General features: G+C 36.8%; 1 protein-coding gene across 2 annotated transcripts; it reads right to left on the reverse strand.

Annotated features, from left to right (window-relative positions):
* Positions 1–1,177: 1,177 nt before the first annotated feature.
* Positions 1,178–14,962, reverse strand: LOC132189206 (uncharacterized). 2 transcript variants are annotated; one of them, XM_059603817.1, is made up of 8 exons: positions 14,722–14,962; positions 13,334–13,405; positions 10,291–11,654; positions 9,341–9,401; positions 9,093–9,211; positions 5,923–6,013; positions 4,902–4,949; positions 1,178–1,465 (listed from the first exon to the last, which is right to left on the reverse strand). In XM_059603817.1, the coding sequence occupies exons 3-8, from the start codon at positions 11,490–11,492 to the stop codon at positions 1,361–1,363; spliced, it is 1,626 nt and encodes a 541-aa protein (XP_059459800.1). In that variant the 5' UTR covers positions 11,493–11,654; positions 13,334–13,405; positions 14,722–14,962; the 3' UTR covers positions 1,178–1,360. The 2 variants fall into 2 exon arrangements, with proteins under 2 accessions (XP_059459800.1, XP_059459799.1); XM_059603816.1 differs by lacking the exon at positions 13,334–13,405.
* Positions 14,963–17,674: the final 2,712 nt, after the last annotated feature.

The raw sequence follows: 17,674 nt of genomic DNA on the forward strand, positions 1-17,674 counted from the left end.
ATGTTCAAAAATAACAAAGATTTATATATAAAATAATTTAAGGGTGGCTAAATCTGTTAAATGTAACATACCATAGGACAAAAACCTACAGTTGTTTGAATTTAATGAATTCATGTATAACCTTTCTTTTCTTTATTTTGTTTTTTTACTATTTATATTTTTTTGCTATTCTTTTCTAAGATGTTATTTCAAAAAAGGATTTTGAAATTAAATTATAATGTAGTGATTGAAAAGAGAAGATGAATGGTTAACCTGGAAGCTAATAGAACTTTCTTAAAAATCCCAAATATTCCAATGACAATAATAAGCATCAAAACTAAAGAAGAAAAAAAATGTTAAATAGTGCATTAAAAATAGTAATATTACCTCCATAATAACCAAAATTTAACAATTTAAATGGTTTTTGGTGGCTAAAATTTTTAATAGCCAAAACTTTCTCTCAGTTTCATATATATACTTTTTTTTCATTATTATTTTTATATATTTTGCTATTATTTCAAAGATGTTACAAATCTAATGGTATATATGTTGCTATATCATGACATTATATACCGTTAGATGAAGTAAAAGAAAATCTTAATCATGAAATAGCTTGAAATGGGAAATGGAGACGACCCTATGATCAAGGATGTAAATTGAATATGGAATTCACTTATGATATTACAAACTTTTTTTTTCCATTAGTTTTTTTTTTTTTTTTTTTCAGTACATGAGAGTTGAAGGCATTTGGCAGTTTACCCATTTCCAGTAGGTTTAGGTTTAGCAGCGATTTCAGGTTGTTTTGGGGTTATTGTTAGGGCTCCCCACTCTCTGTTTATACTTTTCATGTAATCTCCCTTTTTCCCCCTTCTCCTTCTTGAATAGGGGGTAAAAAAAGAGGCATTTGACAACTCATGGTTGTATAGAGTAGGTGTAATATTTAATAATTCATTAAGACTTGAAAAAAGTAGAGCTATAAACCATGCGGTTAACACTGGGAAGTGAGAAGCCAAAGTATGTGAACAATCTCATTTATTTTCCCTTTTCTTTCGAATGAAATGGTCTATTTTCAGCTCAACCATTCCACGACTTGGAGTAAAAATTAAGGAAAAAAAAAAGATTGGTGGGAGATGGGTGGGGGGTTGGGGGAATTCACTAAATCAACAATGAAAAGTAAGAGCAGATGAAGATAGTTGCAGGAGGCACAATAGCCTGGGCTGAGACATCTATACTTCGATTTATCTATGACAATTACAATGTTAGACAACTGTGATGTAGAATACCTAACTAAATTTGGATTTTCTTTGACTTGAATGTACAAGGCACAGACATGTCAAGTTGTATAGACACTCGACAAAATTATCAAGCAATTCTCACCATATTATATAGTCTGTATGTTTGATGCATCAGCTGTAGGTTTTCGCGGATCACCATTACTATGTGCACGATCCGATTTTCGCCGTTTGGCAGCTAGCTGGGGCCTCAGCTACACAGAATATGAAATATGTTAAGAACCCAGAATTAACCAGCAACAAACATGGAAAAATATGAAAGAGAATTCTAGACTCCAATAAGCAAGCCACCACACAAAGAAGGAAAATGCTGTTTTTTTTTAAATAAATAAATAAATAAGTAGATCAATCTTATTAAAGCGCAAAAGTGTGCAACCCCAGTACATAAGGAGTAAACAAAAAAATACGCCCCCTTAAAGAAGAGAGAAAGGAACACATGTCCATAAACTCTAAAGAGTTAGCAAAATAAGAACTATTAGTAATAACCATCCACCCATATAAAGTCTGGAATAATATATCTTTCAATGTTATCACTATTTTCTCGGTCTTCGAAATTACAGAAGTTGCATTCTTTCCATATGCACCACATCACACAATGGAGAGCCATCTTCCAAGCTTCTAAGTAACGATGACAACCAAACTGGCCACTCAAACTACCCAATACTACCGGCATTCCCACTCTACCCCAAAAAGACAGAAAACTAATACCCACAATTCTATAGCAACACTGCAATGGAGCAAAAGATGATTGATGGATTCCCCAATGTTCCTCCACATGCAACACCAATCCATCACAATTAAGTGCCTCTTTCTTTGATTATCCATGACTGGAATCCTTCTTAATGTTGCTGTCCATACAAAGAAAACCACTTTCAAAGGCACCTTATTTTTCCATATGCTCTTCCAAGCAAAAGAAAAACCAACACTGGGGCTAGGAGCATGATAAAAAGATCTGAACTTGAATGTCAGCCTTTTGGAGGGGAGCTAACAGACTCTATCCTCGCACCCTCTATTCATAGAGTACAAGAGTTTGAAGAAAGAGGTGATCATCTCTCACTCCCAATTATGAATGGGTCTGATAAAGGTGATATTCCACCGACAAATGTTGTTTGCCATCACCACATGGTCTGCCACCAAGGCCTCCTTAAAATGGGAAATACTATACAAAATTGGAAAAGCTTCCTTCAGGGTCTGATCTCCACATCAGACGTTGTGCCAAAACTGAATCTTAAGCCCATCTCCCACCTAGTATTTCACAAATCTGAAAAAAATAAAAAAATTCCCTTCATCCCATCCTAAAGATTTTTCACACCCCAAACTCATAGGACCCCCATGCACCACATTAGAACGCCACCCTCCCCACACGCACTCATATTTAGTTTCCACCACCAATCTCCACAAAGCATCCCTCTCTATGTTGTAATGCCATAGCCATTTCCCTAAGAGATCTTGGGTTAAACCCTCTTGGGGAAATGGGAATATAAACCTTCGACCCAACTAACCAAATGGAATTTAACTTCATCTCCCACTCCACCCCCACAAGAAATCCAGCTGAATTTTTTCGATAAGGTTAGCAACACCAACTAGGATGAAGAATAGGGTAAAAAATACGTAGGCAGATTAAAGATAGTGTTTTTAATCTGAGTTATCCTACCTAACTAAGACAAATAAAGTCGCTTCATCCTGCCAAAAGACGCTCCATCTTTCTAATAATGTCATCCCGAATAGATTTGGCTTTAAACTGAGTTCCCAATGGTAGGCTCAGGTACTTCATAGGCACATGTCAAAAAAAAAGGTACTTCCTAGGCAAAGAGGATACCTTGCAACCAAGGATACCGGCTAAGCCTCTGACTTCTTCCACGACACCTACAGGGACTAATTTTGATTTTTCCAAGTTAATTTTGAACTTTGAAACAGCTTCAAAGCATAAGAAAATGTGGCGTAAATTACGAAGATGATCAGAGTTAGCCTCACAAAAAATCAGTGTATCATCTGCGAATAAGAGATGAGACACAAGCAACTCAGCATTATCTCTAGATCTCACCGAAAAGCCTAATAAAAACCCCCATTCACAAAGGTGAACGGACAACGTTCTACTCAACACTTCCACAGCAACAACAAACAGCAAAGAGATAAAGGATCTCCATGTCTCAAGCCTTGCGAACTATCAAAGAAGCCGGAAGGAGTTCAGGTAATCAAAACAGAAAATTGGACTGTAGAGATAGATTTCCAAAAGGTTTGAACCAACATAAAATATTTGGAACCTAAACTAAGTAGCATTACATGAATTAGTGATAAATGCGCTAAATCAATACCTAGAAGATACCCTTAAAAGTTTGGCAAAAATACCATTTATGTTTACCTTGATTTCTTCCTCTCATCCCTTCATCTACCAAAAACATGTGTTTAATTCAATTATGAGATTTAAGGTCTTCTCTTAGCTTTCTCACTAACACTGTCCAATGTTCTTCCCACAAGCACCACAAGATTAAATAAAAATTACAATGTTCAAACTTGAACCAATCCTCTTCTCATGCTAATAAAGGTAAACCGCCAAAACTGGCTCTAAAACCCAAAATATGGCCATATAATCAGGTCCAACTTTTATTGTTCTAGCAACAAACTATAGACCCTTTTAGATAAGTTATCCTATAGGCCCTGAGATCTGGTATGGCGTCCAAGGTTGTCATTATTGCAATCTGCATCATTTAACTCTTGGATTCTTGATCCCATGTACACATTCCAATTCATCTAAAAAAACAATTGATGACGGGGAACCCTCTAAGGCAAGGCCACTTTGTGTACACACCCTGTCAGGTAAACCCCGGACCTGTGCAAAGCACTCGCTCCACATGGATCAGGTAAGACTCCAACTTCGTCGGCGGACGTGGCCCCGAGAAAGTGTTTGCACTCAAAAGGATTCGAACCTTAGACCTGATAGAAATACCACCAAGACCAAGACCCTTACCACTTGAGCCAACCCCTTGGACATCTAAAAAAATGGAATCGCCAATAAATAGAAGCAGAGCAAATTAATATTTTACTAACGTCAGTGTCTGACTGCAATCCAAACCTATAAAATTACCACACTAAAAATTCAATTGCATTTTCTTGAACTAATTAAAGTTTATGTAGTTGCTTCCAATTTTACTCGACATCATTTTCTTCTAAATGCTCATAAATTTTATAGAGAAGTGCTCACAACATGATTAGAAGTTCAAACTATATTGACTTCATTGTCACATGACTGATTCATTGTTTTGTGAACAATGTCATGGCCCTTGTTGCTGCTCAAAGACTGGGATTGAAAGAGAGACCTATATTTTGGGTTCTTTATGTTGTTTTACTGGGGGGCAGCTTAGTACACTTTTCTTCTTACACATGAAATGTTATTAACAATTTAAAAAATATGTTTGCTTCCAACTACTTGGTAAATATTAATCATTTCATTGTTAGTTAATGTTAATAAGTGGATGACTCTGAAAGATGTAATTAGGGGTGAGTATAATCTAAAGGAGAGATGAAGTATTGAAACAACTCAGCAGCAACATTAAGTAATTTAACCTACCTGCATCTTTCCTTGGACCAATAAAAAGAACATCAAGAAATGAAAAGAGTGCTAAGACATACCATCTGAATATACTTTAGTTGCTTTAAAACTTCATCCATTTCTAGCTCCTGAATCAAATAAATAAGATGAGATTGAATTAAAATAAAATATGGGCAGAACAACTCAGGCAAAATAGAAGAGTATTCGATACAAAATGAAGTTAACATGATAGAAGGATGCAACAACACACTACCTTTTTTTTTTATAAGTAATGATGATATATAAAAAGAGCGCAGAGAAGCGCAACTCACATACACGGGAAGTATAAACAGAGAGCGCCTAGGAGGGAGAAAAATGAAAAAGAAACTCAGAGAAACTAATCACTAAACTAATACACGGGAAGCAACAACACACTACTTATAACACAACATTGTGATCCGGTGCCTTGTACCAGAGTTGTCAAGGAAAGACAAACCCACAATCAAGACAGTTTGCTAACAACACCACTGTGATGTATATAATGTCACGACAAAAAACCTAAGTCACTATAAATTAATAATGCTGACAGTGCCTTAAATAGTTGATTGAACATTTACTTTAGCATTTCTTTTTTCATTATTTGGCATCAATTAAGTAAAAAGAGTCAGTTTTCACTTGGCAGTACAGAAAAAGTCCATCCAATGATCAATCTAAACTAAGATTTTTTTTACAAGCAAAATCACCAGAATGGAATGGTATATTATAACCTGATCTGATATCTGACAATTTATGCCAATTTTCAACCAAAGTTCTTTAATGCTCCAAGATAGAAAAGCATGTTGCATGGTTATAATTACTCAAATTAGTCATTATTGACCTCGCACAACTTGTAAGATGTAACTGATTTAACTGCATGTTACACACAAAGTCATCACTCAACACTTAAATCTTAGAAACTTCAGCCTATGAATTTTTCAAGTCAAATGAGACTATCTTAAAGACTTCGATTAGTAGACCCCCTGCAAAGATTCTTCCTCCCAAAAATTTTCTTTATAATAACGCAGAGAAAAATCCAAACAAACCATTCGATTTAAAAATCTGAAAAATGAAAGATTATTTCACCTGAGGTACAGCACAATCGGCATGGGTTGGATCCCAAAGGACAGAGCGAAAGCAGTCCCAGTTATCAGTTTGGACTTCACAAAGAGGAGCCCTGCAAATAAAAAAGAAAAACTATAGTGTGTTAAGCACCTTGAGCATCATACGTGAAAGATTAACTGGAAAAGAAAAAAGAAGAAGAAGAAGAAGAGAGAGGAGATAATTAGTCATGCAGGCTATAAAGTTTATACTATATTGCATAACAAGAAGCAAATGAATACTTGGAACTTATTAGGCAACTTTCAAGTGACCCACAAGTACGAGCAGAAAAAAGGTTCATTGCGAAAGATTTACTCAATGTGGAATCAGTTGACTGAACTGGCTTCCACTTGCATCTTAGTCCAGCTTAATCTTCTTTACTGTTTAATTATTACTTACAAAAATTAAAGCATTTTATCAAGCAATTTCATAATCATCTAAATATCCTCAGGGCTAATTCCATCTTCAAGGTCCATTTAATGTCAGGTAACAGAATTATAAATATCTGTGGAAGATACCTATGTAAATGAGGAAGATGCATTCAAATTAATAAACATTTAGAATAAGTAAAAAGATCATGTTATTTCAAACATCATGTCAAATAAGTAATTTTCCTTTGCCTTTGTTTCACATTTTTAAGCCTTGCAAGCTATAGTTTAAACTATTTAAAGGCTTTAAAATTAGAGTCTTAAATCACATATACTACTATGTTTCAATTATTAGACCAACTCCTCAATAGAGGAAATAAAATATTAGTTCTCAATATTCCAACCTCCATTCAGGGCTTTCTAAAAAATAAATGGACCTTCAAACTTTCAGAAATTACTCAGACCTCCCTTCATTTCATACATATCATACATTTCAGTCAGAACTCTCACCAACATAAATAGATTTAGCTGAAAGCACAATCAAAGCTACTTAAAAAGACTGAACCATCCGCATATCATTCAATCAACATGCCACCATTCTGACCAAAACCCAAAACATGAACAAGCAAATTTGAAGACAAATTTTATTCTTTTAAAGGGTCAGCCTTGGTAATTGCTCTGCCTGACCTCGATGCATGCTGAAACCTCCCAGCACAAATATTTCTCCACTCAACCAACAGCCGCCACTCCAAACGGAGGCATATTCTCTTTTGTGGTTGGACAAACTTGCCATCTGTGTCAGAAAATATCTCTATCCACATCGTATCTATCCAAGATGGGTACCTTAGACTTGTTGAAATGTCCATAAGTGAAGTACACCCGACATAGCAGGCCCAAGAAGGGTTTTTCAACTCAATTTGCCATATTTTTGCAGTACACAGAGATTTAGAATGAGGGAATTTATTGCTAGTTGGGGGGCATGTTCTCTTGTATGGTTTACACAGGCCTTATGGTCTAAAAGAAACAAAATATCATTTTTTTTTTTTTGGATAAATAATTCATATTATATCATTAAAAGCATAAGGCGCCTCCATAAAAAAGGAAACACCTAGCTAGGAGCAAAAAGAACAAGAAAATTACTATAACTAATCATGAAAGGAGACGCATAAGTAGCTGTCCACAGATACAAAGTTTTGAAGAATAAGGGCTTAATCTCCTCCAAAGTCCTCTCCTGATCCTCAAAACTTATGTCATTTCTTTCCTTTTATAAACACCATAAAAGGCACGTCGGCACCATCTATCACACAACAACACTTCGTGGACTGCCTGAGGTCCACCAACAAACATACAAATCGACTACACGTCTAGGCATAACCCAAGACAACTCAAAACAACTAAAAAAGACAATCCAAATGTCATAAGCAAAGTCACAATGAAGAAGAAGATGGTCCACGGACTCCCCATTCCTCTTACACAGGTAGTGTCTATCCATCTCAATCACGTGCCGCTTCTTGAGGTTATCCATGGTAAGGATCCTACCGAGAATTGCCGACCACGCAAAAAAAGGCTGCCCTCAAAGGAGACTTAGTCCGCCATACACTCTTCCAAGTGAAGCGGCATCCTTCACAACAAACCAATGAACAATAGAAGGATTTAACCTCGAACCACCCTCTTTTGGAAGGGACCCACCACTGTTTGTCTTTACTATCTCATCTCACTCTAACTGAATACACACCTAGAAAAATGAGGCAAAGACATCTATCTCTCAATCATGTGTCGCTCTAGTAAAGCTCATGTTCCACTAATTTGAACCACCATAAAACTCCAAGTGAGTCACAAGACTCGCAACAGAGGCATTCTTTGCAAAGGCAATACCAAATAAATCTGGAAATGTCTCCTTTAGGACCACATCCCACACCACTGATTATGCCAAAGTCTAATCTTGAAGCCATCTCCCACTTCAAATCTAGTATAACACGAAAAATTCCTCTAACCATTCCTAATATTCTTCCTAAACCCCACCTCAAACGCTCTATAAGGCTCAATAGAACATCACCCACCCCATGAATTGCCAAATTTAGAGTCCACCGCCATTATCCACCAACCCTCTCTCTCAAGCCCATTGCGCAATAGAAGATCATATATTAAACGTATTATTTGCTAGAGAAGTCAAAACTAAAGCATTGAAGTTTCATATCTTCCATACAAATTGTACAAATGGAATCGCCATTTATTCCTAAATGTATGTCAAGGCAGTTGAATCAGTTCAAATGGCATTTAAACTCAAATTAATGATTTGTATGATAAGGTGAAAGACTGATAGATTTCAAGTAGTCAAGCATTGTCACCAGTGTCAAGATGGCCCATCTCTAATCTTTAGTCACCCCTCCCTCCTGCTCCTTTCATCCAACCCCACACACACACACACACAAACAAAAAAAACAAAAAAAAAAAAAAACCAACTTTTCTCAAAATTTGAGCAGCCCATTTCTAAGAAGAAAATGTCACACGGAAGGTAATAAATTTATGAGCATTTTAGATCATTAAAATTCATGGGAAAACCAGAAACACAAAAACTCGCGTTCATACCTGTTCATATTTAAGTTCTCCCTAAAGCTAATCTTGATACAATATCAAACTATTGGTAGATTTTCCAAGAAAAAGATTCCAACTAAAGCAAAATATAGCTTTCAAAAATTCTAGTTAGATGCTCATCAAACACTACGAGCACAAAAATACAACAATGTCACTAGGATCACTGACAAAGAAGATTGTTATTTGGTTTACCTGCGCCACTTTCCACATATAGTTCCATTTACATCTTCTCCTATGCCGTCTATAACCTCTCGACACTGAAGCCAATTACCTATAGAGTTAAGTGTATGAGGTTTGTTGAAGTTCAACACCTATAGAAGGAAAAAATACAAATTAAAATAATAATAATAATAATAATAAAGCTAAGAAATAATGTTTCACTTCTCTTTGAAACCAGATCGAAATACTAATTACAAGGAAAATGAAAAATTGAGCTTTACATGTGAAGTAACACACTCTGGAGGATCCATTTCCAGTGGTTCACCTATGGCATCAACATCACTGCATCACATCAAAATAACAAGAAGCTATGAGTAACAAGGAAAAAGAAATATAAATCAACAAGGAAAAGGCAGATGACAAACAATATCTTCCCTTTTAATACTTTTAATTTTTTTTTTTTTTTTTTGACAAGAGTGTGAAAAAAGAAGAATAATTTGTATAAATCTAACATTTGAATGTAATGCGGAGAAGGTCTCTCCAACCAAACAATAAGCATGGAAAACGCTATCAAACAAGGAGACAACAAAACAAACTAAAAAGTAGCACTGATCAGGCCAGGCACTCCCTTCTATTAGCCACTCTGCTTTACTCCTATTAGTGCACCACCTCAGCAGTGACCATTAATATGATTCTCGAAGCTCCAATAACATGCTCTCATAAAATTAAAGGCCATATTGCAATTCACAAGCAACCCCAAGAGTCACTTTCTACAAAGGATTGGTTTAAAACCCATACTAATCACCTCCTAAATTCCCCAACTAATAGCAAGATAAACTTTTCCCAATCTGCTTTAATTGTCCAGGGACAATATATAAACATCAAGCTTGAAGAAGTTAGAGAAGCTCACAATGAGAGCAAAGCTCTCACAACATTTGAGGGAATGGGTTTTTGATATCATTAGAAAAGAGCAAAGGGGTCCAACTCTTCTACCTCAGTAAAACAAATAAACATAACTAAAGACAAGAGGGCACTCAAAGTAACTATTTACCACTTACCCCAAAAGAAAAAAAAGAAATGAAAAAAAGAAATCTCTACCAACTCATTCCACTTAAAATGATGTAGAACGGGAGATCCTATAGAGAAACAGAATATATGCTTGAAGTTACCTATTGCATAAAACAATCTACTTTGAAAAGTTGAGAATTTGAAGATTAGTGAAAGAACATACTAAATTATTGGACCAGACCAGTCAGGAACATCTGCTTGAAAACCTTTACCAACCCGAACACCCATTGTATGTGGTTCACTGTCTCTCAACATCAATGCTATTGGATTTGATTCACCTTTAGCTGATGCATTTCTACCTCTGCCCATTTCACTGGCAATGCTTGGCGATTTTCTGATAGCTGTTTCCTTTGGAATTTTAAGCTTCTTTTTCAAACAAGAATGACAAAACCATTCATCAGTTGGTATTTTCTTCATACGGGGATTGATACAAGAAACATGAAATGCTTCTTCACAATGATCACAAATAAGCATGTTCAGTGTAGTTTCTGAATGACTGCAAATCTTGCATGACCGGGAGCAGCTTCTTCCACTACTAGTTCCCGCATCCTCAGCAGAATCATGAGTCTTGGTAGGCAAAACTCCTCCAAATACCCCCTGGCTTCTAAGTATAGAAATGCATAAATCATTTTCTGAAAGATCTTGCCCCTTGACTTCCATAACCATTACACTAGATGAGGAGCACTCACCAGTGTCATCCATTTCGGTCATCATGGAAGCTGAAACAAATTCCATATTTGATTTTGATGATGAGCAACTGTCATTTATACTGTCCACCTCTAAAAAATTTTGCCTGATATTTTTGAGTGCTGCATCAGAAACATACTCTTCCCCAACTGAACATCCATTGATAGATTGTGAACTTAAAACACGGGGTTCTTTTATGCATAAAAGAGGAGCCTTGAAGGGCGCTCCAACAGTATGACTTTCATGCTCAACCTGAAAACCCACAAGTTGCTCCTTGGCTACCACGGAAGGTGCATCAGAACTTATGACTGAAAGGCAATCAGCACTTCTCTTTGTGTTTGCCGCAGCTTGTGGTGAAAAAATGGTGACTGAGTTTCCCTGTAGCTTCCTTCGCCTATATACGAAATTTGGTGCACAAGTTTCAGATATTGTACTAACAGTTGATGGCTGCGCATAACTTCTTGGAAAATTTAAGGAGCTTGGACTATCAGCCATCTCTTTTCCTTCTAGTATTGATTTAGCCTTTCTGCACTGTCCATGAGAGTGTTTATCACAATTTGGAATCCGAAAAGTTTCGGTGTCTGGCATCCAATCACATAAGGTATCTTCTTTGCCATGATCAGATACAAAAAACAGAGCAGCTTCAGTTGAACTAGGAAGGGAACTCTGCATCAACATTTCACCCAAGACAACTTCACTAATATCTGATGTATGTTGCTTTTCAACTGCCAAAGGAAGACAATGATATACTCCGTCCTATGTTTCAAAGTTGAAATTTATATAAAAAATAAAATGCAGCCTCAAAGTATCCCCACTTTACCGCATCAACCCTCCTGAATCCTGGCCATTATCCCAAAAAAAAAAAAAAAAACCACAATAAATAAAAGTATACAAGGTAAAAATGGGAGAACAAACGAGCGCATTGCCTACCTAGTAAATTCTTTGTTTGAATCATAATAAATGCATAGGTGAACAAAAAAGCCAATATATTTCTATGTATTATACTCATCACATTTTGCTCGTCCCTCTTTCCTTTTTGGGATGTCCTGTAATAGATGCCCACTTTCGGTGACGACCCGCTTGATAAAAACACGATTAAAAATTTTTATTTCTTAAAAACTAATAACCCGCAACAAAGCGGATTGTCACAGTGGCATGGCGATACCAAAGTATACCATGAACCCATGAATTAACCTAACTAACAATATAATATGGCACACAGAGCTACATGCATCATCAATGATTCATCAAAGTTCATATCTTTGCAGCGGAATATAAATAACATCAGACATACATAACACATTTGAGCTGACAAACACATCTATGTGAATAAAGTTTTACATACAAAAGTGTCACATGCGACACGAGCCATATACAAAATACCAATGTCTAAGCATATACATAAATACTCTACAAAAGAGGACTAACAACTAGTCCAACAAAATGAACATCCGACACATCTAGGCCTCAGACATCGTGGTAACCCAAATACATAGCCACTAGGTCATCATCTATAGTCCTTGTACCTGCATCAACATCATCGTCTACACCACGGGAATCACCACCACCCATAATGCAGACGGATTTTATGAGTCCGCTGTCTCCATGAAATAGAGATGCTCAACAGTATAGAACTTACTAATTTTCCAAAATGAGCCATCATTTGAAAACATACTAAATCAACTGTGTGAGTATACGTAAGCCCGATCTTCCGCTCTCGGAACATGCACATACTAACCCATCTAACTTTATACATGCTTACATATTATATAGCTTAGTTACACCTATAGACGTGCATTCACTATTATGAGTGAACACGAGTTCATAAGCATAGCTAAGTAATAAAACATATGGAAAGTCATCATGCATCATCTATCCATTACGGTATACATATGCACGGTTGCATCTCCCGTGTCATAAACATACTGATATGTCTAGCATAAAAACATATAAACAAACCATCATCATCATAAAACCATATGATATGCATGCCCATGCTCATCATTGTCATTAACATGACTCCATATACCATTAATACATATATACTATCATCTCCTCATATCATTCATACATATATACATATAACACCATCTCCTCGTATCATCCATATATATATATATATATATATATATATGGATGATACGAGGAGATGGTGTTATATGTATATATGTATGGATGATATGAGGATTTTAACATCATCTCCTCATATCATCCATGTTCATGCTCATGTCATAAAATCCTAGTACTCATATGCTATTTATAAATCATTTCATAAAATCATAATCATGTTGTAAACCATGTGAACCATCAAAATATCATAACAACTTAATCATCATTTTATCTTGTAAACTCATAAAAGCTCATAGAAACCTTTCATCAAAATATTTCATGAAACATCATTAAATTGACAAAGTATATATCTAGTAATGCTAGCTCGAAGCCAAATAGCTATATTTTTCCTTAAACACATTTTAAAACATTAAAACAAAGAACCTTTGCCCAATAAGTAAAATACTTACCTTTAGTAGACTGCAAGTGACTCACGACTCAAGTAATCTTTTCGAAATGCTCCATCAATCTGGTTACACATACTACATAATGGAGGACTAGATTCAATCCTAAGCCTCCAATATCACATTACATAACTGCAATTAACTGTATCATTGGACTTAGTTACACTGTCAAACTCTAAACCTTGTTGCACATATAACTACCTGCGTAGTCACACATAACCTCTCTCACTTTCTCACAACTAGGTAGACATCACAATCTCAAACAACATAATTAAAGACTCGTTCTAATTAATCGCTTTACATATTTAAGTTACGAGTGTATGTTTGATCCTTATATAATGTAAACGCATATTAAGTTAAGCCAATTTCAATAGCACGCTTAGCCACTTTTATTGTACATAGGTAATTGCATTAATTATTTAATTGCAACACTAAGTGGATTTAAAGTCAAGGTATGCATTTTTATAACATAACTAATTTATACTTATAATACTCTAATGCTTTAAGGTTATATTTGGGAACCAATAATATACAATCATCTCATCTTAAATCATTTTATTTAATACTTTATTCTTTAATCAATTAAATGCATTACTTTAACAATTCTAATTAAATTAAGTCTTTAACCATTTAATGTCTTAATAACTTTGTTTAACTAAACTATTATCTTATAACATAATATATATTTAATCACCAACTCTAGAGGCATATACATAGACTCTAAGTTAGGCATTACACTTATGACTTAACCTTATAATCATTATTCTCTAATGCTCATTTATTCATTTTATTCTATAATCTTATCATACTCTATGTTTATCAACATGTCTACTATTGAAACTCATTATCTTTGTTAAACCATTAAACCCATCTACTTATCTACTTACTAATTATCACATTATATACCTATTTACTCCCTTATCATACGTAACATATATATATCCATTCTCATTGTCGTTTACCCCAATTTATAATACTCATAAACACTTACAATGTCATATTAGAACCTAAACCCCATAGGTATCAATTTCCACGGAACCCATGAAAACTTAGGATTAATTAACACTTTAAATGTAATTAAACCATTTACATTCCTAGTGTCCACATACCAAAAGCCCCAAATTTAATTCAAAGCATATAAAATTAGGGTTTATATTCATACTTTTCCAATAGGTAAAATTAGAGTTTCAACCCATTAATTCAATAACCCAGAACTTGTATAATGCATAGCAATCTACTACACATAAAGCCCCACATTAATTTTAGGGATTTAGCTTCATACTAAACTTTCCCTAATTTCGGACCCAACAAAATTCCCACAAATCAACATGATTTCAAGCTTGAAATCTAATGGGTAGAACGGAAAATCATAAGGGAAAAGGTTAAAGATTTACCCAGCCGGAAATCCCATTTTCGTTCCTCACTTTCCTCTTCTTCTTCTTCTTCTTTCTTCCTTTCACGGCGGCAGCTCTCTCTCTCATTCAGTTTCGTTCTCTCGCTCACTCGGCCATGAGTGTGTGTACGTGTGCCGGTGAGAAGAGAAGAGAAGAGAAGAGAAGAAAAGAAAGTGAAAAGGAGAAAAGAAAGAAAGAAAGAAAGAAAGAGGAGAAGAAAGTGACGTGCGTGAGTTTTGAGGGAAGGGAGGAGATAGGGCTGTAAGCCTCTAAACTAACAAAATTACCCTTCAGTTTGCCCGGGCTCGATTCGATAAAGTTCGGCTCGTGCGCAACTCGGTTATTAAATGAGCTATTCGTGAACATAAAATTATACTCATATAAGGACTCAGCTAGCTTATTAAAACGACTCATATATATTTATATATTAACTATATAAACATCAGTTTTTTTTTTTCTTTCTTTTTTATATGTCCGCATAAAAGGGTGAGAGAAATTTGAATTAATAACTTTCGCTTTATTAAGCGTAATTCCAGCCGATTGAGTTATCTCTTAGAGACGTATAAACATTAGTTACATGACTGAGGTTTAAAATTACTTTTTAATCCTCAGTCGTGGGGGGTAGTACACCCAACCACTGAATACAACAAAGATAAGAAAATCAAAAGCTAGGGCAAACCAAAACTCAAAAGACATTCCAAAGCATTTGGAAATATCAACCAAAGTTCAAAGGCAGTTCAAAATATACACAAAGCAAAAATCCTTATACAAACAAAAAAGAAAAGATCTAAGTCTGGGAAGTCGGTCCAGCATCATCACCATCATCTATGATAATCACAGGACCAAGAGGCTTGGGGGGTAAGTTCACTTCTGGTCGGAACCCATGCACGTTGACCTTCGGAGCATCCGGGATCAGATGCCTGCCTGTATCGACCACCTCATCAATAGCACTAGCCAGGATGGACAAAAAATCAGAGTTCACAGTGGCTGGATCAATATCAAACCGCTCTCGATTGAAAGTCAAATATCTGCAGTTCTCAAAACCCCAGGGAAAGCCACGAGCCTAGAGCAAGTCTCAAAGCCATGGAACGAAAGACAACTCTGCAAGATAGCGAGTCGCCTTAGCCTTCCAATAAAGGTATCCTTGCGGAACTGACTACACTTGTCCCGAGAAGTCTTTAAGTCCGTTTCAACCCTCTCACGAACATCCTCCAATTGCAACAATTGAGCCTCAAGGGTCTCGGAAAGCTTCCGAAATCCTTCTTCAAAAGTTCGGGCCTGGTGAAGTTCCTCCACAACTTTAAAATGCTCTGCAGTGGCCTGATGAATATTAGCATCCACTTCCTTGGCATGATCCACAAGCTCCTGATTCTTTCGGGTCGCAGAATCTAGAAGATCCTGAAGATGCATGTTAGCAATCTCCAACTCAGAATGCTTTTGCTTACTTTCAAGAAGCTCTTGATCTTTTGCTACTAGCAGAAGACGCAGATTCTCCACTTCGGAATCAGGGGTTGAACCTTGAATCACCTGTGAGCTGGAAGCCTTCTGCCGACTGCTCAGCTTTCGAACCAACTCTCGGAGCTCGACTCTCTCGTCAGCATATTCCCGTATACCTTCTTAAAACTCTTTATACAAGCTAGCAATCAGAAGAGAAGACTGCACAAACAAAGTCTTGTCAAAAAAAAAAAAAAAAAGCAAAAGAAGGGTTCTTTTCCGCACAACTTACTGAATAATGTTGGTGGACTAGTTTGTCCACAAGCATCTCTGAAGTAAGCTGACCTTCCCCTCCAGTATAGTCAGCTGGCAACATCTTGGTGATAGCAATCAGAGGGTGCCCGCTCAAACCGTTAGCCAACGATCTGATTAAGGGCAAGTCAAGAATGTTGGTCTTGGAAACGATATCATCAGACACGCCATCGAATGAGCGGGGCTCCCCAAGGTCACTACAGCAAAATCAGACCTGATCGAAGACACTAGGCTCAACAGCTCCAATGACTTATCGACTCTTGCCTTCTTGGAGAGCTCCCTCTGTAGAGTCTTACCTTTATCAGCCTTCCTCTTTGACGCAGGGGGGTCGGACTTGGCGGAAGGAATGGATGAAACCGCATCCCGAGTTCCAGAAGCAGAAACGAAACCTTCCGGAGCAGAGATCTTGACCCCACTCAATTTGTCCGAAGATTGAACGACTCTCTACACTCGAGTCTTCTTAGCTTGGGGACGAGCTGGAGATTTCTAGACCTCCGTCTTAGAAAGGAGAACTGGTTTCTTAGGGTTCCCTTAGTGATCCCAAAGAACCTTGCCAACAAGAATCTGATAACCTAAGTGCTCTCGAAGGGCAGAGTCGGTAATGATATTGTTAAAAACCATTCGAGCTTCATTCTCAAGCTGCTGAAACAATTCCAGTATGAAATCCACCCGGCCCCGCTACTCTGAATCCAACATAGGACATTCTTTCCCTGTCAAAAAGGAAAAGATAAAAATATGCCGAACAAAAGAAAGAAATAAGGATCAGAGATATTCACAACATTCTCGGGAAACTCCCCACTCTCAAGAAACGGTATGCTCCAAGGGTGAAACCTCTGACACAAACGCTTCCCAAGACCCGGAAACATAGAAGAATTGGTTCGCCCAGTGTTTGTTGTTAGATAGGGTCTTGCCAGGCTCAATAAATTGGTTCTTCCCACAACCATGAAAGTAACTGTCTCGGTGTTCAAAAACATATGAGGACAATATATGTTCAAGTACTCCACCACCGACATGGAGTGCCTCGGAAAAACAGTAGGCCACAATAGAAGTGTAGCCATGAAGTACTGCCACCCGTTTGGCGTCAACTATCCTGGGGCCACCCCTAGGAAAGAAAACGTCTCCCTTACGATGGGAGAGAAGGAGAGACGGACCCCAGGCATGAACATACGCTCGTAAACGCATATGTCACCCGGACCGCCTACCATCC

This window comes from Corylus avellana, chromosome ca8 (assembly GCF_901000735.1).
Source record: "Corylus avellana chromosome ca8, CavTom2PMs-1.0".
In the NCBI taxonomy this organism is placed as follows: domain Eukaryota; kingdom Viridiplantae; phylum Streptophyta; class Magnoliopsida; order Fagales; family Betulaceae; genus Corylus; species Corylus avellana.

What these genes read in the sequence shown, in the direction of transcription:
- LOC132189206 (XM_059603816.1), bottom strand. Translation starts at nt 11,492, where the DNA reads ATGTTGATGCAGAGTTCCCTTCCTAGTTCAACTGAAGCTGCTCTGTTT. An exon ending in ATATGTGGAAAGTGGCGCAG is followed by an intron (nt 6,014 to 9,092) that starts GTAAACCAAATA and finishes TTTTATTTGCAG; the next exon opens with GGCTCCTCTTTGTGAAGTCC. An exon ending in CCGATTGTGCTGTACCTCAG is followed by an intron (nt 4,950 to 5,922) that starts GTGAAATAATCT and finishes TATTTGATTCAG; the next exon opens with GAGCTAGAAATGGATGAAGT.